This window comes from Myodes glareolus, chromosome 10, assembly GCF_982192425.1.
Source record: "Myodes glareolus chromosome 10, mMyoGla1.1, whole genome shotgun sequence".
In the NCBI taxonomy this organism is placed as follows: domain Eukaryota; kingdom Metazoa; phylum Chordata; class Mammalia; order Rodentia; family Cricetidae; genus Myodes; species Myodes glareolus.
Window position 1 is genome coordinate 68584171 of NC_142035.1, and position 23178 is coordinate 68607348.

General features: G+C 37.6%; 1 protein-coding gene across 1 annotated transcript in view; it reads right to left on the reverse strand.

The window, feature by feature from the left end:
* Nucleotides 1–1012: 1012 nt before the first annotated feature.
* Slc5a12 (solute carrier family 5 member 12) overlaps nt 1013–23178 on the reverse strand; it is a 57079-nt gene continuing 34913 nt past the window's right edge. The window contains exons 10-15 of the mRNA XM_048443714.3: nt 18104–18171; nt 13486–13572; nt 12056–12222; nt 11225–11328; nt 4079–4206; nt 1013–2618 (exon numbers count right to left, since the gene is read on the reverse strand). Coding sequence (XP_048299671.3) covers nt 2472–2618; nt 4079–4206; nt 11225–11328; nt 12056–12222; nt 13486–13572; nt 18104–18171 — 701 coding nt within the window. The 3' untranslated portion in view covers nt 1013–2471. The remainder of the gene's footprint in view (nt 2619–4078; nt 4207–11224; nt 11329–12055; nt 12223–13485; nt 13573–18103; nt 18172–23178) is intronic.

A 23178-nucleotide genomic window follows, 5' to 3' on the forward strand; every position in this document is an offset into this window, starting at 1 on the left:
TTTTCGTCAAACACTACACAATGTAATTATTGAATTCTCTGAATGCACCAGTGACTGGGTTAAGTTCTCATAATAATCCTATTAAATAAAAGTAGTTCCTATTCATTTTAATTGGCAAATAAACTAATATTTTGAAGACTCCCCAAATGACCAGGATAATTTGAGTCTAAGTTATTTAAATCAGATACCTCATGTCAGCCAACAACCTACAGTTTTTGCTCCAAATCTTAACACGGAGCATGTCAGTCATCTAAATGAGGTTAGTGAGATCAAGTAAAAGAGACAACCTCATTCTCAACAATGCCTACAATTATGCCTAAGAAGCACAAAGGCCAGCATCTAATTTACCACTCCTCTCACTTCCAGAAACTCATCACTCACAGTGCAATGAATTGAGACGTCTCTGAACATGCAGGAGCCCCAAGTTCAAACTACTCTGATGATAGTGGCCCTGTAACACCATTCCAAGCTGCAGTTTCTAGAGTAATGGATGGAAAGGAAGGAATGCTGGGACTAGCTGAGCTTACTGACTTTGCACATTGTAGTTTTCCTCTACTTCATCACACAATTAATACAACTTCCACCCTGTGTAGTATGTTTACTGTTTCCCATTACTTTCATCTCTCTACCTAAAAACGTATTTGTTTGAATGACCAAAAGGGAACTTCTACTCAGAATTCAAAACATCTTCATATCTACTTGTGCCCTATTGTTTGTTATACAAGGAGAAACTAAGCTGTTTCTGTAATAAAATGGTTTCATATAATTTTAATTGTGTACTTTTGATAATATTATAAAAAGTATAGACTGAAAAAAGAACAGATATTTTAAATATAGCTATAAGGAAAGTATTTATCTAGTGAGGTAGCCTGAGTATAACTTTTAGCAAAGTGAAAAAATCTGAAATATTTTGCTTTTGTGAAATTCCATGTGAAAGTTTGCAACCCTAAAATGGCTTCCAAATCAATCACCTGTATGTTATTATGAACACACACATAGGCATGCAAACATATCCTATAAACATTTATAAGAATTTATTTTCTTCTTCCATCAAAGTTTCACTGAATCCTCATTTGTCAAACAACCTTTTACTTTGTAATCCCCTCTTCTCCAGAGTTTTGAAGTTATTCTCCAGAATTAAAGTTGCATAGTGTTTACATCTGATGCAGTGACTTCAGCTTGCACATGTGACATGGATTGGTTTTGTGAATAATGAATAAGACCTCATGATTAATGATCTCTGCTCTGAATAGTGAGCTCCTTGCAAGGTTTCTTTACAATATGCAGGCTTACCTCACACCTATAAAGGGTGATTTCCTTTTTATTCAGCTTGGAGATTAGACCCTCGACTTCTGGGTAAGCACAGAGGTTTTTGGTTTGTTTGTTTGTTTTTTTTTTTTTACTAAAAAAAGTTTGAATTCTTTACTATGTGTTGGTGTGTGTGTCTCTATGTGTCTCTGTCACATGGATGTGAATGCCAATGAAGGTCACAGATACCAGATTCTCTGGAGCTGGAATTATAGGCATCCATAGGCTACTCAACTTGAGTGTTGGTAAATTACCACATGTCTTCTGACTACTGAGCTATCTTTCTATCTCGGAATTTATTATTTTAAAGTGACATACATGATGAAGAAACACTTCCTCAAGAGCACAAAGCAAATAGTGTATTTATGTATGGTTTACCCACTGGGAAGACTGATTTTTCTTGTCCTATACTCCATACAATTATCCTTAAAGTTTAATCATAACAGCTTTAGCAGCAGGAACACTAACAGAGCACATAAAAAAAAAAGCAGTGTGAGGATACTAGCAGAAGTTAAATGTTCTGGCTGTGGCCCCATGGATAACATAAATACATGCATCTGTCTACATATATGTAAGACATGTGGTTGGAGATGACGTCATCCCTGTTGTATCAGCCATGTCAGAGAAAGATTGAATATGCAAATTCCCATTTATGTTTTGTCTCTACCTCCTCCACAATATTTTGGTGGTTAAAACTTTGAAATGTGGACTAAGGTCAGTAGTCAGGTAGGTATTTTGAAGGAACAAGACCCTGTGCTTAGTTTTCAGCACCAAAACCAAACATAAACCTATAAACAAACAACAAAGCCTGAGATTTAATCTGACAGGAAGCAAAAAGACAAAGGCTCCTTGCATTATGATAAAACTCAGTTCTATATTGGTTATGTAGCATCAGGCACTTCTGGCCTGGGCTGATCTTTTCTCACCTGAATTTGGGGCTTTCCAAAGAAAACCCTGAGAAATGGTCTTATCATTTCCATAAGTATAAATAGGTGTTGGACAACTTTATTTCTGAAATATTCTGTACACAATTCTATAACAGGAAGAAGTGACATGGAATATGTGTGTTGTATGTGGTGTGTGTGTGTGTGTGTGTGTGGTTGGTGTGTGTGAGAGAGAGAAGGAGAAGGGGGTTGAGAGTATTATCAGCTGCATGAATTTTCTTAGAAATGAGTGGTCTTCTCCTTCACACTGTTGCTTTTGTCCTTGGGGTTGTAGCCTGGAATCTGGGCCAGGCTCTCTTGCTTGAGTCCATTCTGTAGGGCAGATTCAACCCCCTCTTTCCAGGCACTGCCACTGTCAAGGTAATCCTGAGAAATGTGGAAAGACGCATGTTAAAAGGCAGTCTTGACAGGTTTAAAACCAACTCAAGGTATGTTGTGTAACTGCTGCACGTTTATGAAGGATGAACAAGATGGCTCTGCATTCATTTCTTCTTTCCTTCAACAGCTTTCACAATCCTTCCACTGTTCAAAACATCCAAAACCATATCCTACTCTCTCCTGAGGAGACTCAGTACTGCCTAGCTCTTCTGTAGTTCCTCCGCTTGCTTCATTGTCAGTCAGTGTAGTTTACGTAGAGCCCAGGCTGCTCCTTAGAGGTTCTGCTTGATGAGAACGCAACTCTCAGAAGTCTCTAGTGGTCTAGCATAACTGTACCTCTGGGGCATAAAGAAGCTAAGGTAGTTGGTTGCATTTTGGTACATCTTTGACTATAATTTTCCACCAAAATTTATAGTTGTTATGATTTGAATATGAAGTGTTTCTCAGTTTCACTTCAGCTGGTGGTGCTGTGGAGAAGATTGTGACTCTAGGAAGTGGGGCCCTAGACTTCGAAAGAACGAAGTCACTAGACGCTTTCCTTATGGGCAATACGTTTCTCAGACCCCTGCCTATATTCCCTTTCCTTCTGTTTCGTTTCCACTGTGAGATAAACAGACTCCTCCTTCATATGTCTCAATTAACCTCCCAATCTGTCCAAATGAATGAAAGAAAGCAATCACGGGTGAATTTTTTGAAACGGTGTATTCAAACCAAAACAAACAACAATAAAAACCCCAAACTCCTCCTTTGAGACAGTCTGTCAGGAATTTTGGTAGGAGATAACAGGCAAAAATAACTACTCTAATATCCTAGAGAATTAGAAAGTTGTGTCTATGTCATTCTGTTTTATCTTCTTCTTTAGTTCTCAAGTAATGAAAGCTAAACAAAAGGAAAATGAGACTTTGAACCAGGGGTAGACCCAAGGCAGTCCGACTCTCAAACTCATCATCTCACCTATCACATTGGACTGTGTGTTGTATTTTATTCTCTTCCTAAACTGTACTTTTCTCTATTTTTTCCGGAACTCAACTCTCCAGGATTGAAAGACTCTTTGGAAACTAATCACTTGTTGTGTAACATTCCAGTCATGAGGCATATTTACCTATCAATACACACACTTGGAAGATCATATTTACCTATCAATACACACACTTAGAAGATCATATTTACCTATCAATACACACACTGAGAAGATCATATTTACCTATCAATACACACACTTGGAAGATCATCAGCTCCAGGGACTCTGGAGGCAAAATCTATATCCTTTCAAGCTGTTGACATTTACTGCCTTCCATCCTTACAGCCCTTTCCCTCTCAGTTGTTGCAAGGGGGAGGAAGCGCACTCTCAAAAGCTGAAGGGCACTCCCAGTGGTGGAGTGGAGCAAGAGCACCCACCCCTCCCTCTAAACCAAAACCTGTTTTAAGAGGCTCATGCATCCACTCACCTGCTCTGTTTTCTGCTCGTGCTGAACTCCACACCAGCACAGAGCTTTGTATTTCTTAGACCAAAAGCAAAATAGATTGCAAACTGGTCTTATTAAAAGTGGATCAACATCTTCGCCTCTTTGTTTGCCTATTAAGAAAAGGGAGATGGATTGAATGGCTTCAGCCCTGCAAGCTTTCCATTTCAGCATGAGCATATCAACTTGAGGATGGGTTATTTCTTAACAAAGCCAAAAAAAAAAAAAACAAGCTTCAGAAGTGAATCTATAGAAATCGGTAGACTGTTGTTGAGAGTTAGCAGTTACAAATTCAAAAGTGGTCAGGTCCAGAAAGTTCAGGCCCACCCGACTGGAAGGTCCCCAGAAGGGAGTACAGGACACCTCCCGCTCCTGCTGCAGGGGCTTCTTTGTTCCACACGACCTGCCCCACCCACCCACCCAAATTCGCCCTTTAGTCTGCAGGGTCCTTGGACTTCCAGGAGTCCCTATTCCTGTGCTGAGGATATCCATCCAGATGGGTGAGTGTGTGCCATCCCAGGGAACGGAGCACAGGGCCCCTCAAGCTCCTGCTGCAGGGGCTTCTTTGTTCCACACGACCCTGCCTCCCCGAAGTCTGCCCTATTGTCTGTGAAGTCCTTGGCCCAGGAACAGTTCCTGCTCCTGCACTGAGGAGATCCACCCAGAGAGTCAGTCACAGCAAAGATTGGATACCAAGACTGTCCTGGCTGCATTTGAAGAAAGAGTTTTACACCTGACTTCTCAATGGAAACCATGAAAGCCAAAAGGTCTTGGATAGATGTGCTGCAGACACTAAGAGACCATGGATGCAAGCCCAGACTACTATACCCAGCAAAGCTTGCATCCACCATCGATGGAGAAAATAAGATATTTCAGGACAAAAACAGATTTAAACCATTCGTAGCCACAAACCCAGCCTTACAGAAAGTACTAGAAGGAAAATCACAAACCAAGGAAGCCAACAACAGCCATAATAACACAAGCATCTGACAACCCTCAATCAGCACAACTCAAAGAAGGGAAACACACAAACATTACCACAAGAAAAAATAACTGGAATTAACAACCACTGGTCATTAGTATCACTTAATAACAAAGGACTCAATTCACCTATAAAGAGGCACATGTTAAGAGAATGGATATGAAAACAGGATCCAACATTCTGCTGTTCACAAGAAACACACCCCAACCTCAAAGACAGACACTACCTCCGAGTAAAGGGTTGGGAAAAGGTTTTCCAAACAAATGAACCTAAGAAACAAGCAGGTGTTGCTATACTAATATCTAACAAAATTGATTTCAAACCAAAATAAATCAGAAGAGTTGGTGGACACTTTATACACATAACAGGAACAATTCATCAGGAGGAAGTCTCAATCCTGAATATCTATGCCCCTAATATAAAAGCACCCATGTGTGTAAAAGAAACATTACTAGAACGCAAAGCATACATCCCACACTTTAATAGTAGGAGACTTCAATACTCCTCTCTCACCAATGGACAGGTCAGACAGACAGAAACTTAACAGAGAAATAAGAGAACTAACAGATGTAATGAACCAAATGGACTTAACAGACATCTATAAAACATTCCACCCAAACTGAAAAGAATATACCTTCTTTCAGCATCTCATGGAGCCTCAAAAATTGATCACATAATAGGTAACAAAACAAACATCCACAGATACGAAAAAATTTTAGTAACCGCCTGTGTACTATCAGAACACCATAAAATAAAGTTAGAATTCAACAACAATTCTACCCCCAGAAAGCCTACAAACTCATGGAAACTGAACAGTCAACTATTGAACCACCCCTTGGTCAAGAAAGAAATAAAGAAATTAAAATCTTCCTTGAATTCAGTGAAAAAAGAGACACAACATACCCAAACCTATGGGACACTATGAACACAGTGCTAAGAGGAAAGTTCATAGCACTAAGTGCCCATATAAAGAAAATGGAGAACAGAACTCACATTAATGATTTAACAGCACACTTGTAAACTCTAGAAAAAAAAAGAAGCAGACTCACCCAGGAGGAGGAGAAGACTGGAAATAATCAAATTGAGGGCTGAAAACAACAAAATAGATATAGAAAACAATTCAAAGAATCAATGGAATAAAAAGCGAGTTCTTGGAGAAAATCAACAAGATTGACAAACCCCTATCCAAACTAATCAAATGGCAGAGAGAGAACACGCAAATCAATAAGATCAGAAATGAAAAGGGAGACATAGCCACAGACACAGAGGAAATTCAGAGAATCATTAAATCTTACTACAAAAGCCTGTATATGCCACAAAATTGGGAAATGTGAAAGAAATTGACATTTTTAGATAAGTACCATATAACAAAATTAAATCAAGACTAGGTGAACAATTTAAATAGACCTGAAAGTCATGAGGAATTAGAAGCTGTCATCAAAAACCTCCCTACCAAAAAAAGCCCAGGACCAGATGGTTTCAATGCAGAATTCTACCAGAACTTCCAAAAAGAGCTGATACCTATACTCCTTAATGTGTTTCACAAAATAGAAACAGAAGAGTCAAGCCAAACTCTTTTTATGAAGCTACAGTTACCCTGATACCAAAACCACACAAAGACTCTACCAAGATAGAGAATTACAGACCACTCTCACACAAGAGCATAGATGCAAAAATTCTCAATAAAATACTGGCAAACCGAATCCAAGAACAAATTAGAAAAATCATCCATTATGATCAAGTCGGCTTCATCCCAGAGATGCAGGGCTGGTTCAACATGCGAAAATTTATCAATGTAATCCATCATATAAATAAACTGAAAAAAAAATATGATCATTTCATTAGATGCTGAAAAAGCATTTGACAAAATTTAACAGCCCTTTATGAGAAAGGTCTTGGAGAGAATAGGGATACAAGGTTCATACCTAAATATTATAAAATCTATATACAGCAAGCCGACAGCTAACATCAAATTAAATGAAGAGAAACTAAAATCAGGAACAAGACAAGGCTGTCCACTCTCTCCATACCTCTTCAATATAGCGCTTGAACTTCTAGCAAAAGCAATAAGACAACATAAGAAGATCAAGGGGATTCGAATTGGAAAGGAAGTCAAACTTTTTTTATTTGCAGTTGATATGATAGTGTACATAAGCAACCCCAAAAACTCTACCAAAGAACTCCTACCCTGATAAACACCTTTAGTAATGTGGCAGGATAAAAGATGAACTCAAAAAAATTAGTAGCCCTCCTATACATAAAGGATACAGAAGCTGAGAGGGAAATCAGAGAAGCATCACCTTTCATAATAGTCACAAATAGAATAAAGTATCTTGGGGTAACTCTAACCAAGGAACTGAAAGATTTATTTGACAAGAACTTTAAGTCTGTGAAGAAAAAAATTGAAGAGCGTACCAGAAAATGGAAGGATCTCCCATGCTCTTGGATTTGGAGGATCAATATAGTAAAAATGGCAATTCTACCAAAAGCAATCTATAGATTCAATGCAATACCCATCAAAATCCCAGCAAAATTCTTCACAGACATTGAGAGAACAATAATCAACTTTATATGGAAAAATAAAAAAAAAACCCAGGATACCAAAACAATTGTATACAATAAAAGTACTTCCAGAGGCATTATCATCCCTTACTTCAAACTCTATTACAGAGATGCAGTAATGAAAATAGCTTGGTATTGGCATAAAAACAGAGATGTTGACAAATGGAATCAAATCGAAGACCCAGATATTATTCCACAAACCTATGATTACCTGATTTTCGACAAAGGAGCTAAAATTATACAATGGAAGAAAGAAAGCATCTTTAACAAATGGTGTTGGCATAATTGGATGTCACCTGTAGAAGAATGAAAATAGATCCATATCCATCACCATGCACAAAACTGAAGTCTAAATGGGTTAAAGACCTCAATATAAATCTAACCATGCTGAACCTGATAGACAAGAAAGTGGGAAGTAGTCTGCAACACATGGTCACAGGAGATCACTTCCTACGTATAAACCCAGTAGCACAGACAATACGAGCAACAATGAATAAATGGGACCTCCTGAAACTGGGAAGCTTCTGTAAAGCAAAGGACACTGTCATTAAGACAAAAAGGCAACCTACTGAATGGGAGAATATCTTCATCAATCCCACACCAGACAAATGTCTGATCTCCAAAATAAACAACTCAAGAAACAAGACATTAAAACTCTAATTAACCCAATTAAAAATGGGGTACTGAACTGAACAGAGAATTCTCAACAGAAGAAGTTCAAATGGCCAAAAGATACTTAAGGTCATACTCAACCTCCGTAGCAATCAGGGAAATGCAAATCAAAACAACTTTGAGATACCATCTTACACTTGTCAGAATGGCTAAAATCAAAAACACCAATGATAGCCTATGCTGGAGAAGATGTGGAGTAAGGGAAACACTCATCCATTGCTGGTGGGAATGCAAACTTGTGCAACTACTTTGGAAATCAGTGTGGCTGTTTCTCAGGAAATTGGGAGTCAACCTACCTCAGGACCCAGCAATTTTACTCTTGGGAATATACCAGAGATGCCCAATCATACTACAAAAGCATTTGTTCAACTATGTTCATAGCAACCTATTTGTAATAGCCAGAACCTGGAAACAACCTAGATACCCCTCAATAGAAGAATGGAGAAAAAGGTGCGGCACATATATACATGAGAGTTCTACCCTGCAGTAAAAAGCAATGACATCTTGAATTTTGCATGCAAATGGATTGAAATAAAAACACTTTACTGAGTGAGATAACCCAGACCCGAAAAGATGAATATGGTATGTACTGACTCATAAGTGGACTTTAGCCATAAACAAAGAACTTTGAGTGTATAATTCATGATCCTAGGAAAGCTAAATAAGAAGGTGACTCCAAAGAAAAACATATATTTATCCTCCTGGATATTGAAAGTAGACAAGATCACCAGACAAAAGTTGGGAGCATGGGGATGGGGGTTAGTGGGGTGAAGGGAAATTGGGGAGAGAGAAAGGAGAGCCATTTTAGGGTTGACAAGAGAGTTGGCTCTAGAGGGGTTCTCAGGTGTCCAAGGAAATGTCCCCAGCTAGGTCCTTAAGCAGCAGAGAAGAGGTTGTCTGAACTGGCCTTATCCCATAGCCACACTGATGAATATCTTGCATATCACCATAGAACCTTCATCTGGCGATGGATGGAGATAGAGACAGAGACCCACATCAGAGCACTGGAATGTGCTCCCAAGGTCCAGATGAAGAGAAGAAGGAGGGAGAACATGAGCAATGAAGTCAGGACCACGAGGGGTGTGTCCACCCACTGAGACAGTGTGACTGATTTAATGGGAGCTCACTGAGGCCAGGTGGACTGGGACTGAACGAGCATGTGATCTGTCCGGACTCTCTGAATGTGGCTGACAATGAGGGCTGACCGAGAAGTCAATGATAAGGGCACTGGGTTTTGATTCTACCTCATGTACTGGCTTTTTGCGAACCTAATCTGTTTGGATGCACACCTTCCTAGACCTTGATGGAGTGAGGAGGGCCTTGGACTTCCCACAGGGCAGGGCACCCTGACTTCTCATAAAACTGGAGAGGGAGGGGGAGGAGGAATGGGGGAAGTGCTAAGGAAATGGAAGTAGGTGGAAATTTTTAATAAATAAATAAATATAGAAAAAGGAAAGATTAGGACTATAAAGTTAAATGGTAATAACATATTCATTTGAAAATATTCCTCTAGTAGTAAATATGTAGGAAGTATATTTTTCTTCCTCAATTTTATCTAAATCATATATTTGCAGGATCATCTATGCTGGTATTTATAAAATTAGAAAGATCATTTTTATTGTTTCTTTCTCTTTCATTACAGCATCAACATCTTCTACAGTTCTGCCTGCCAATCTAGACTGTCTTCCCATTTCATTTCTGATCTTTAAAAATACCATTTCCATCCTTTTAAATCCTACTGAGGAACAAGTAAGACTGATATTTTTACTAAGATGTAAAGGCTAATGTGGCCATCATTCTGAAATTTTTGCAAGTTTTCTGGCCAGTCAAACTAGTGCAATTACCCTGTCCCACAGAATGCAGGTAAGTATGAGAGCCAATCTACCCAGAGGTCCCTGGAAGAAGCATTGTTGTAAGAGTTAAACACATTGATCAGATTCCTTCTATGGGACTGATGTTATGTCTCACTAAAATTTTGTGCCTGTCCATTATTTTCAAATTCAAATAACATGTTCCACAGTATTATATCAGTCTGTCAAAAGTATTTTACTTAATAGAATTTTAATTAAATTGATATTTGTTAATTAGTGCCTTAGATAGAACATGTTTATTTGGCTCATGTATTGTTGATAAAGAACTTTATATTCTGCATCAAAGAATTTAATTCAAAACCAACCATAGATATTTATCTGCATTAATGTTTATGTATTCCCATAGAGGCCAGAAAAGGATATCAGGTACTCTAGAACTGAAATTATAGACATCCGTGAGCTGCAGTGTGGGTGGTGGGAATTGAACTTGGGTCCTCTGGAAGAGCAACCTTTGCTTATAATCACATCATCTATCTCTCCAGCCCCTACTATCAATACTTTTATTGCAACTTTGGTTCCCTTTCCTCTGAACAAAAGCAATTTTGTACCAAGGTTTGACCCTATGAGAACAGTGTAAAGCATGATTTATATATACTTCATCCCCTACTTTTCCCCATTGTAGTCACCATGCACAGTACATAAACTTCAAAGCCCTACAATAAAGCCCTACAAAGATAGGATTATGTTGGAAGTCAGGTGAAAAACACTTAATATTAATCTTCCTTTATAAATGATGCTACAAAGAACTTTTATACACAGGTATGGTGGTGGAGTATGTTTCAAAACATCTTACCTTTTTTCTGATTGTTAAACAGACACACAGACGGACAAACACACAACGAGAGAGAGAGACAGAGACAGAGAGAGAGGGGGGACAGACAGAGAGGAACAGAGAAAGAGATCAACTTAGAAACTTGAGACAATATGTGAATCTCTTATAGAAGAGGACTTTTGTGGTAGACTCAGAAGCAAATTTGTGAGGCTACCACGTAGTCAACAACTTCATGAAATAACCCCCCAAAGAGAGGACTCCAGATAACCCACCTGTCAGGAAGCTGATGAGTAGTCCAGCAGCTATACATCCCAGAAAGCCCACAGCACTAAAGTAAAGGTAGGAGAGTGAGTACCACGTGTCAGCAAGGGCAGGTCTGTAAAGAAAATTAGCACAGAACATCAACTCTGTTCATCATTCAAAAATAAAAACTCATGACTTAGGATACAATTGCTTCGCGGCACACTCTGGGTTCTGGCATCTCTTAAAACTCTAAATCTTAATACTTGATTATTTAATGAAAAAAAATTAGTAGCTAGCTCTTCTTTTCATTCAGGATTTACATATATATATATAGAGAGAGAGAGAAAGACAGAAAGACAGATAGACAGACAGAGAGACAGACAGACAGATAGATAGATGGATAGATAGAGAAATTTTTCAATGAGGGCAATGTCTTTCATTCCTTTTCTGTTATTTACTATTCAATTGTTAATTAACTCCAGAGTCAGTGGAAAGAATGTGAAAGACACTTGTCTCTGTGTATGAACTGACAGATCTCGAAAGGGACTTTTCAGTACTATTCATGGAATAGCAGCAGAAGTTTGTAGACGACACAAAAATGCAGCCTTCATATACCGTCCACTAAGATCATGACTCCTGATCTGTCCTTCCATCCTCCAGGAAAGCATTTAAACTCTTGTTTACCTAAATGCAGAGGAAGAGCGATCTGCAGAACTCCGTTTAGCCTTGCACAGTACCCTTCATTGCCAAGCACTTTCAGATGAGCAAGAACTAGTTCATCAAATTATCTCTGACAGAGGTCTCTCTTCTTATTTTCTGACCTACTTTGGGACTTAGTACAATTTTTAAAGTCAACATACCTGCTGGCAAGCTCTGGACCTACTGTTGCTGTTATATTTGATTGGACACACTGCTCTATTGATAGAGGTAAGGGTAACGTCTTAGACACTGGTGCAGGGTAAATAAAAGACCCGATGGCCACCCAAAATGACAGTGTGATTCCAGCAATGAGGCCTCCTAGTGCACCCTTGGAGAAAAAGAGAACATAATAAGAAATTAAACAAAGCTTTTTTGCAAAAATATTAGTATAAAGTGTAATGTGCTGCAGAAATTCTAATTGTTCATCTCAAATCTTGGCCACGCGCACTGGAAACACCTCCAACTGTCTTCATTTCAACTCTCAGAAAGCAGATATATTTACTTAGTTGTTTACTTACTTACTTATTCATTCACTTATTTTAAGTGCTAGGTATGGATTCTAGGGTCTTGTGCATGCTAGGCCCGTTCTTTGTCACTGAATCATAACCTCCAGTCCTATGAAATGATTTTAAGTAAGTTGTACCTTGAGTGACAATTTTTCTGCCTTTGTTTTGTTCCTTCTTTTTATTTGAGAATAAGGAGAAACCTCAATCTATCCAATGAAAGAGTCTCAGAAGCTATGGAACTCTTTAAGCAATGTAGTTATTTTTTATTGACAGATAATGTACAGAAAGTCTGACTGCTATTCCACAAATTAAGAGATTCTTGCCTGTTTACTCTTTCAATGTTGACTAACCACCAATTGGTGTGCTTTTTCCTGGGAATGGCTATTTCTCCCACTTTCGCTAGTTGAGGTCTTTGTGGTCCTTCCCTTGTCCCCATTGGCATGTCTACTACTGTTGTCATTATATTATGTTTTCCACTAAGAACTTACATAGATAGCGCATAGATACAGGCTTTTGACTGTTTGGTTTTAGTGACTAGGTGTTACCTCAAATTATAATCGAACACCATAATATTTTCATAAACCCAAATACTACAGAAGTGATTCTGACTGTGCTCCCTTTATAAGACAGAAGAATGTTTAACAAATTGACAAAAATATATTCTAAATGGTTTTAGAATAAAATGTACAATAGCAAATTTTTATATGATGCCTACATAGCACAGAGTCTACCTACATCTATCTGAAGTCATAGCAAAGGAAGTACCAGAAGTAATAGTATTTCTGGCTTGTCCATTCTATTATTAATCATTCAGCATATGATCATTTAAGGCTGCCTCCTCCTTTATTTGTCTTTTGCTTCTAAACAGGTTTCAGTGTAGTCTCATATATGAGGGCCTACGTGCCAATTAATTTCATACCTATGTATATGTGTATGTTTGTAAAATAAAAATACAGATAACATAATTCTTTGGATTTTTTTTCTGGCAAAAACAAACAGCTTTCCCAAGCAGAGGTGAAAAGAGATAGAAAATGAAAGAACCTTATTTGAAGTGAGCTTATGAAGAAAAACTACATAATCCTTACCTTCCAGTTCACAAAAGGGAACACAATACCAAGCGTGAACAAACCTAGCATCGGTCCCCCACACATGCCAAGGATGCTGAGGGCAGCCTGTAGAAAAAAGCAAACCAGGTTAGCCTAACAATTCCTCTGCGTCTGTAGCTTACCCTGACATCACCATCCCTTCCTCAAACCTTGAATGAACTTGAACTCCATTCTTTAACTATGTATTTTCCTTAAAAAAAAGCTCTGTGTGTATACATGTATGCGTGTATATATATATGTGTGTATATGTGTGTGTGTGTATACACACACACAATTAAATGTGCATATCTCTATGCATATGCTTAGAAAATATCAATCCAGGTAACTTACCTTTATTGGAGCTACTTTAACTTGTTGAAACACCAAAAGGACTTTTTTTCTTTTCACTTGCCTAACACACACAATCCCTGGGTCTAATTTCCAGCAAAGTAGACGTTATTTTGCTTGTTGGTTAAGGAATTTACTGAATCGATGCATCTATAGCTTATTTGTCATATCCTAGGTGGCTCATCAGCTCTTTAACTTGGTTTGAAATTTTCCATCATTTAGATTGCAACAATTATCTGGATCCAACCCTTGCACCCCACCGATATCACTTCTGAGGCAATGAAGAATTTTTCAGTATTTGGAACACTTTAGAGAGGCCATCAGGCACCCCATATCTCCTCCTTTTTATTTCTCTTTACATTTATGGATCTTTTCTTTTGGATATTGACAAATTTTTTTTAATAAAGCATTTCAATATCTCTTATCCCTTAAATGACTGATCCAAATGAACTGGCTTAGAGTTTATGGAATATCTATAGTATAAACATAAGTAAAGACAGGCTTCCCGAAGTCTCTATAGCTGTGTACATGTGAGTGCATGGGTAACATAAGAGAAAAAAGTAGCAGTTTGGAAAGACTGAACACTGTCTGAGACCTTCTAAGAGCTAGGAATGCAAATTTACTGGATTGTGTAAATGAGAGTGTACACATGCACACGTGCATTGCAACACACATAAAAGTACTTTCCCTGCAGCACTTTCTATATCTGTGTAAGTACCATGGGCATATTACATCAGAAGCCAACCTTTAGAATGCTCCCAAGATCTTATAAAGGTTTGTTTATCAGATGCCGCCCATGTGTCAGTCAGTCAGGAAGATCCACCTGGGAACTCCAGACAACGGCTCATCTAATTCTCACACTCACCCAGTTCAGGAACAGTAACCAAAATTTGTAGAAAGGAATCTTGAGGCTAACAGAAACACAGTCAAGCCTATTTTCATTTAGAGAGTGAGCAAAGGTCATATATATATCCTGATTTGTCTGGCTTTAAGCTTTTACATTTCCTTTCACAAAAGTGGTCTTTAAAAAATATGAAGAATGCAAATCACCATAACACCCTCCTTATTTTACCTAAAGAAGGAAATGGTTTTGAGTCTATCTTTAACAATTAGACTGAATTCCACTATAACCTACCACGTATCACTAGGATTTGATGAACTTTTTGATATTAACTTGTAACCATTCAACTTGCACTTTCTCCTTGCTATATAAAAACATGCAAGGCAAAGGAATCTTCTCATTTCCTTCAGTCATAATATAAATTCTTTTCCAGAGATATGAGCTTTAATATATCATTATGATTGTGTGGTGGCTTGAATAAAATTGGCTCTCATAGACCCAAAGGAGGTGGCACTATTAGGAGGTGTGGCCTTGTTGTTGTAGGTGTGACTTTGTTGGAGGAGGTGTGTCACTAGGGCATGAGCTTTGAAGTTTCAGAAGATTGAGCTATGCCCAGTATGATAGTCTCTTTTCCTCATATCTGTGGATCCAGATGAGAACCATAGGCTCCTTCTCCAACACCATGTTGTGTGTATGCTACCTTGCTTCCTGCCACGTCTATAATGGACTAAACCTCTGAACCATAAGCCAGTCCAATTAAATGTTTTCTATTATAAGGGTTGCTGTAGTCTTGGTTTCTCTTCACAGCAATAAAATCCTAACTTAAACAGATTGCTTTCCCAGAATCATTTTCAAAAAATTCAATTGCTACTATATAAATGACAGGGGCATGTGCAATTAAGTTTCTTTTCCCCTGACTTCAGTTATTTAATATTTGTTTCATTTCTTTGCAGGTGGTAGAATTAATTCATCATTGTGTGGGCAGTTGCATTTTCAAGGTTATTACTTGATATCATGAGAAGATTCAATAAAATACTAAAGACATTTATCTCCCTTTGAAGCAGGGGTAGTGGAATAAAGACAAACTTGCAATGTCTGAGGCATCAGAGCAAAAAGCAACAGAAAATCAACCCAAGAGTTTCAGTTTTTACATAATAAATATTAATGTGTTCTGTGCGTGTTTTTGTAGTCTACCATGACAACCGACTTTCATTTTTACCTTCTTTTTGTTGTCATTTAGTATCTGTAATCTGAGGCAAGCTCAAAGCTAGTCTAACTTGGGTTCTACTTCAATGCCCAGAACCCATCTGAGCTTCTCCTACAAACAGAGGGCAGAGTCCAGGGAGTTTGTGCTTTAGCACTGGAGCTGCCGATGACTTGGGAACGGCATTTAGCTGCACTGTACTTGGCTTGTTAAAAATATAAGAAGGGCATCTCATCATACCCACTTACTGAACTGTTTGCCGGTGAAGACTTAAGGTGCGCTCCAAAGGAAACTCAGAAACGTGTTGGAGTACTGTGTCCTGTATTAGGAATAGCCCTGAACTGTCCCCTACTTTCACTGTATTTGTCAGTGCTGTGCCCTGCTAGGGAGCTTTGGTTTCTGTAGCTTGGCTTCTGAATGCCAGCATGCTATAAGATCTACAGAAGACCTTCCTGAGTTGAGTTAAAAAAAAAAACATGTCTTCAAATTGTTCTACCCCTTAGCAGAATTCCAGGTAGTCCAGTGGGCAACAACATGCTGTGGAGAAAGGCATCTTGCACCATTGTAACTCTCAGGGATCTTAAAGACTTCTGAGTTTCAGTCATACTTAATCTTATCTTTACTTCTTTAGTTTCAGTATCTTCCTAAATTTTTCATGTTTACTTCGTTCAAATGTGACATAAGTGAATGTCAGAATGGGTGGGGGCATAAGAAATGAGCAATGGATTAAAAAACAGAAAGGCAAAGAGCTACAAATCAGCAGTGCTCCCAGGAAGCTCTCCACGGCCATCCTCACAGGAAGAGCTTCCCTACTCTCATCTGATCCCTGCACAAATCCTCAAGCACACTATTTCAAGTTTGTCATTGGGCTTCCCACAGCCTTCAGCACACTGCTATGCACTTGATCTTAGGGAAGGGAATACCATTTGCCTAGCGTTTTTCACATGGAATCAATGGTGGGAATTGTCTCCCTTGGTGCATTTTACAGGTTGAGATTTTTAAGACACACTTTTTAAATTCCTACATGAAACAGTACAATATAACTTCAAAAACAAACAAATAAACAAAACAGCAAATCAAAACAACCATTGAGGAAAAATTTATTTACCTTTTATGAGACTGAAAGTTGTCGCCACTGGTATCACCCACAAATACATGCCATAAGTATGTATGTTTTTTGTGAACAAGGAATTAACCATGGTTCTACCATTTACACTTATGAGACTTAAGTTTTTGTCTGTTTCCATATGTAAAATCAGAATCTGAATACTGATTTACTAAATTCAAATAGTACTAGCTTTATAGTGAAAATAATAGAAGAATTACAATTATTTTTATTTACTCAAATGTGGCAAAAGAAGTGAGTGAATCACCATAGGGTTCTCCACCTTCCTAATGCTTTGACACTTAATACAGTTGTTCATGTTGTAGTGACCCCCCCAACCACAAAATTATTTTTAATGCCGCTTCATAATTGTATTTGGCTATGGTTAAGGATTGCAATGTAAGTACTTTTGGAGATGGAGGGATACCAAAGATGTCAAAACCCACAGATTGAGAACTACTGCATTAGAGCTACTCACCTCACCTGAAAGACTAATATGGGGAGTTTCATTTCTAGCGTGCCAGCATCTATACTGTGTGACTGTGTGACATAGACTTCAATCCAATGAAGTCAGTTGAGTCAGAATCTTCATCTGAACAATGACAGGGGAATGAGTTCAACTATCTTAACTCACTCTCTATAGGTACCGCCTCCCTATATGTCACTGGGGTTGTCCTGACCTTCTCTGGAGTCTAGCACACTTGAATTACAAATGACTTGAAATGTAAAAATCTCTCTCTCAAGAAGCATTTCAGTATCTCAGAGTATCTCCCAATTGGATGGGGTGGGGTTGTTTTATTTTTTTGTTTTTGTTTTTGTTTTTTGTTTTTCAGCAACGGATAACATAAAAACAAATAAAGAAAGCAACGGCTCAGAAAACAGAAAGAATGAGAGAACACATGTTTTATGTACTGAGAAAATAAACCCATTGCAAGTAATTCTCTTACTGCTTTCAACTTCTGAAAGCAATTTTGGTTGAAATTTTCAAGTATGTTTTGTTTGGATTTGGTGTCCATAAATATTAATATTGGGCTTTGGAGTAATAGTCAAGGCATTAATTAGAAAGGAAAACATGGGAAAGTTTGCTGTAAAATCAAATGTCATTTCCCTCTTCCGTTACCTGTACAACACTCCCCATGAAGGATGCAACCACAGCCATGGAAGTACACAAGATACCAAACAAGAGACCTGAAAGAAAGGAATCATACAATGATACACTTCCTTGAGGTCACCTTGAGCACCCAGCACTGCATCCTACTGAAGGACTGAAGAAGGAAAACCGTTTGCACAAAGCCAGCACAGTGTCTATTCAGTACGCCAGTAACTGTTCCTCGGGGCAAATGAAGTACAAGATCTAAAGATTTCTCTCTAGCATTACAGAAGTCTGTCAAGTGAAGTAATATGAATGTGGAAAGGGTTGAAGCAAATCCAAACTAATTATGTAGGTGTTAGTTCCAGTCACTCACTAGAAATAAGCTGAAGGAGAAGCTACTGAACTCTGAGATACAGAGAGATTGTCACCTTTTACATGGTGAATCAACAAAAACAAACTCGGGTTCACAGGCTCAAAAAAAAAACTTGAAATTTTTTCTGGTTTTCCCTTTGGTGTTATCCACAACATCTTTATATCCCTTAGTAATGATGATATAGTATTGTCACAGTTAACAATAGATTCAATAGATTTGCTTATACAGCAATACAGGAATGTATTTTTTTCTACATCACCACAAGGAGCTTCAGGTACCACTCTCTTCTGGTTTGACATTTAAGTCATTGTATTGTTCTAATGACTTTTAAAGTACCTATTCCCTTTTTAAAAAATTATCATTGTTTTTACACATTTCTATTTTAAAAACATGCTGAGAGTATGTTCCTATAATAACTCATTAACAAATAAAAAAGAGAAAGACACAGAGTCAGAGATAGTAGCAGATACAGTGACAGTTTTAGTTTTAGCATTCTTAATCTGTGTGATCACTGGTTTTAATAGCCAATTTGATAAAATCTAGAATCACATGGAGTCTCAATGAGGGTTAGTCTAGATCAAGTTGACCCCTAGCAAGTCTGTCGAAGATTATGCTAGCTGCATTAACTGAGGTGGGGAACCTCTTTCCACCACACACCCATACATGCACACACACACACACACACACACACACACACACACACACACACACACACACACTATGGGTACCTCCAATCTCTGAATAGGTAATCCTAACTTACATGAAATGAAAAAATAAGCTGGTGTATATATTCATTCTCTTTGCTCTTGGCTACAGAAGTAGCTAGCTGTTTCAGGCTCCTGCCACTTTGACATCCCTGCAATGAAGGACAGTAACCTGTGAGCTAAAATGAAGCCTTTCCCTTCTAAGTTGTGTTTGTTACATAGTTTATCCCAGAAAGAGGATGACACTAAGACAACTAAAGATCTGGCCCAGCCCCTGGTGTTAATCCTGGTTCAGTTTTATTGAATTCTTACTATAGGTTGGACACTTCACCAGTCACCGGGGTTATAAAGTCAGAACTTTATTCTTGGCCCAAAGAGTTCACATCCTGAGAAGGGACTACACTAAATGAATCAAAACTTTCTCCAAAATTGATTTCTCAAGAATGGTACTTGTGGATTTTGTCAGTGCCGCATCAGATCCAATGATGAGACAACACAGTTGCAGTAGTAACTTCTTCCTCAGTCGTACTCTTCCATGAATATCTGCTAGTAGCTGGGGATTGCACTGGCAACACTATCCATTCACCCTCTGGATCTCGAATTCATGTAGTGAAAAAGATCCACAGACTTCATCTAGTCAGCCAATGTGATTAAATTCATCTAATCTTATTCAAGGATAAATAGAGGGAAAAAGTGTTAAATCATCCTACCATCTGAGCTTAAATGAGGCCACAAAGAGTAATGAATATAATGAATATTTCTGGAAATAATTTACCAAATAATCAGGAAAATATCACCTAAAAACTTTACTACCAAGAGTACATAGGTTCATTTAAACAAAGAAATATGAATATAAAGAAAAAACATATTCAACTAAAACAACTCACAGATACACACACACAAGGTCCAGGACCACTTAGTTTTTATGAAATGAATTTAGATGCAATACCAAAACATCTCAAGTAAATTTAAAACCTTGAGAGTTTACAAATAAATCTACTGAAGAATAGTGAGTACATTTCTTAAAAAGATTTTACAAGACTATTACTAATTGTCTCACACTGAGGCAGACTAGGGATATACACTGGTGAACAGCAACTGACACCCCAAATCCATGGATTTGTTTTCTTACATTCACCTAAGCATGACTAAAGTGTAGGGAAAAGAAAAATTGTACCTATACTGAACATATACAGACTTTACAAAATCTGGGTCACTGTGAGATTCCATTTATATGAAATTCTAGAAAAGTTAAAAATCTACATTAGAAAAAGAAAATCTGGCAGTTGCTTTTTTCTGGAGGAAGCTGAGAGTAGAGACTGGTGATAAAAGTAATGGGAAAATTTTCTAAGTTAGTGACCATGATGATATATCTTGATAAGTAATTGAATTTCACAGAGAGATGGATGTGTTGGCTAGTTTTATGTCAACTAAACGCAAGATAGAGTCAGTAGATAGGAGGGAACCACCATTGAGAAAATGCCTCGATAAGATTAGACTATAGATAATGTGTAGGGTATTTTCTTAATTAGTGATTGATGTCGGAGGGCCATGACCATTGTAGATTGAGCCACTATTGGGGAGGTTGGTGGTCTTAGGTTGTATAAGAATGCAGACTGAGTAAGACACAGTGAGCATGCCAGTAAGCAGTATTCTTCAACTGCTTCAGTTTCTGCTTACAGATTCCTGCCTTGTTTGATTTCCTGTCCTGAGATTCTTCTCTAATGGGCTGTGAGATGGAAGTGTAAACCAAACAAAGCTTTCCTTCCCCAATTACTACTTATCATGGTGTTTCATCACAGCAATAGTAACTCTAGCTAGGACAATACATTTGTCAAAATTCAACAAGTGTGTACATAACAGTTTGATTTTTCATCATAAGAATTTTTATATTAAAAGTCTTGAAACATATACTAAATTCTAGCTAATATGCAAGATGAAATAATTATGAAAAATGAAATGGTGTTTGCAATTTACTTTAAAGAACTGAAGAGTATAATGGATTAATGAATTCACAAAGAACTGGGTGGATATGTGAAAAAGTTTAGAAGAAATTAATGGAGAGCCATATATTTCTATGAGGGGTTGATATATTACTATGTTATTTTTTATAATAAAATGTAAGGAACAAAACATGAGACCAAAAATAAAAATAACAATTGTTAAGAGATTTTTATTTGAGGGGAGTTCAAAGTAATATTGAGAGAAACATGAATTTCAAGAATACAGAGAAAAAAAACTATGGCAAAAAGAAAAAAGAAAACTTAAAGGGAAATAAGCAGCCAAAATGAAATGAATAAACAAATGGATACTGAAACTACTATTTTATACAATAGTCACATGCCCATAAAAATAAATTTGTGAATCGATAAGAATAGCTGTGTGTGGTCCTAGTACAATAGAAATGGACAAAAAATACAGCACATTGCTATCCAACAGATTATGTGGTTTGTGGCCATACAACTCTGAATTTAAGATCTAATCTCATCTTGACAGCTAAGCAAAGTCAGGCCTGGTAAGTACTTGGATGAAAGAATATATTATGGGGAAATCACTTCATCCACAATATAAATTAAAAAAAGGGGGCAGGAAAATACCAGAGAGAAGGAGGATACGGAGAAAAGAATAGGGATTTGAAGAAGAAAATTTAATGTTACAAACCAGATAGTGCAGGGAAAGTACCTATAATTGCTAAAGAGAATTTCTTTAAAATGAAATCTCAGGTCCACACTGGGACCAATAGAAAGTTGTCCTGAGGGTAAGACTCCACCCATCAGAGGCTCTAACTCGTAAAAATGCAAATGTTTGAAAAGTTAAGATCCTGGGATGACATGCTTGCGAATAACTGCCCTGCCCAGGGAAGAGTTTCCCCCAAGGTCAACAGCTAAGACACATTAAAGGACCCTAGGGCTATGGCCAGTCAGAAAGAAGAATGAAATTTTGCCCTTTGCTAGAAGTGTATTGCTCAAAATACATTACAGATTAAAGAAAATGTCTTTATGAAGCTTATAACTATGTACAATGACTATACACTATAAAAGTAACAAGAATATAAACAAAAGTGAGCCATTGGATAATATGTTATGTAATCATTAAACTCCTGTGTTTTCAAAGCACACTTAAGAAAATGCACAATGAAGATTGTTATAGTAAAACATCCAGAAACAGAATTAGGTAGGTATCATTTAACTTACAAAATTAAATTGTTTTTCTAAATTAATAGCACTTTCTATATTAAGCATATAAGGGAAATAATTTATTTGTACTTTAAAAACAGCTAGCTGGGGGCTGGAGAGATAGATGCCTATTGGTTAAGAGTACACACTACTCATGCAGAAAACTTGAGTTAATTTCCCGAGTTGCTCACAACTGCCTGCAGCTACAGTTCCAAGAGTTCTGACACCCTCTTCTGATCTCTATGGCCACTACACTCAAGTATACAAACCACTACTCAAACATAAACATATATATGTAATAATCAGAAGTAAAAATAAAAGTGTAAAAAAGCAGCAAAGTTTGTAAAAATATAATTCAATGTGGTAGTTTCAGTGTCTGTAATATGCAGTTTTTAATAATCAAAAATCACTGAGAATATTGTTTATGTGTATAATATGTGAAATCATATTACTTTACCACTGTCTTCCTCCAACTACTCCTGGCTCCTCCCAAAACCTTCCTCCCATCTTCAAGTCCTCTTTATTATTTTTCAGGAACCTAATGAGTTCAATTAGTGCTGCCCATAAACTCATGTATGTGGGGGCATCCATTGATGCATGATCAACCTATTCTCATAGGACCACACTCCTAAAGAAAACTGAATCACCCTTACCTAACAACTATCAACTGCCAATCATCTATATCACACTCAAAGTTCAGATAACGGTTTGATAAAAGGGCAGAAATATTATTAGAACCAGAGTTTAAGGAGAATGAGAACAAAAGAGTGTCATCTGGACCTGACAGGACCTCTGCACCCATGAGTTCATAACAACTCTAGTTGGGTGCATAAGATCAAGCCAGTCAAT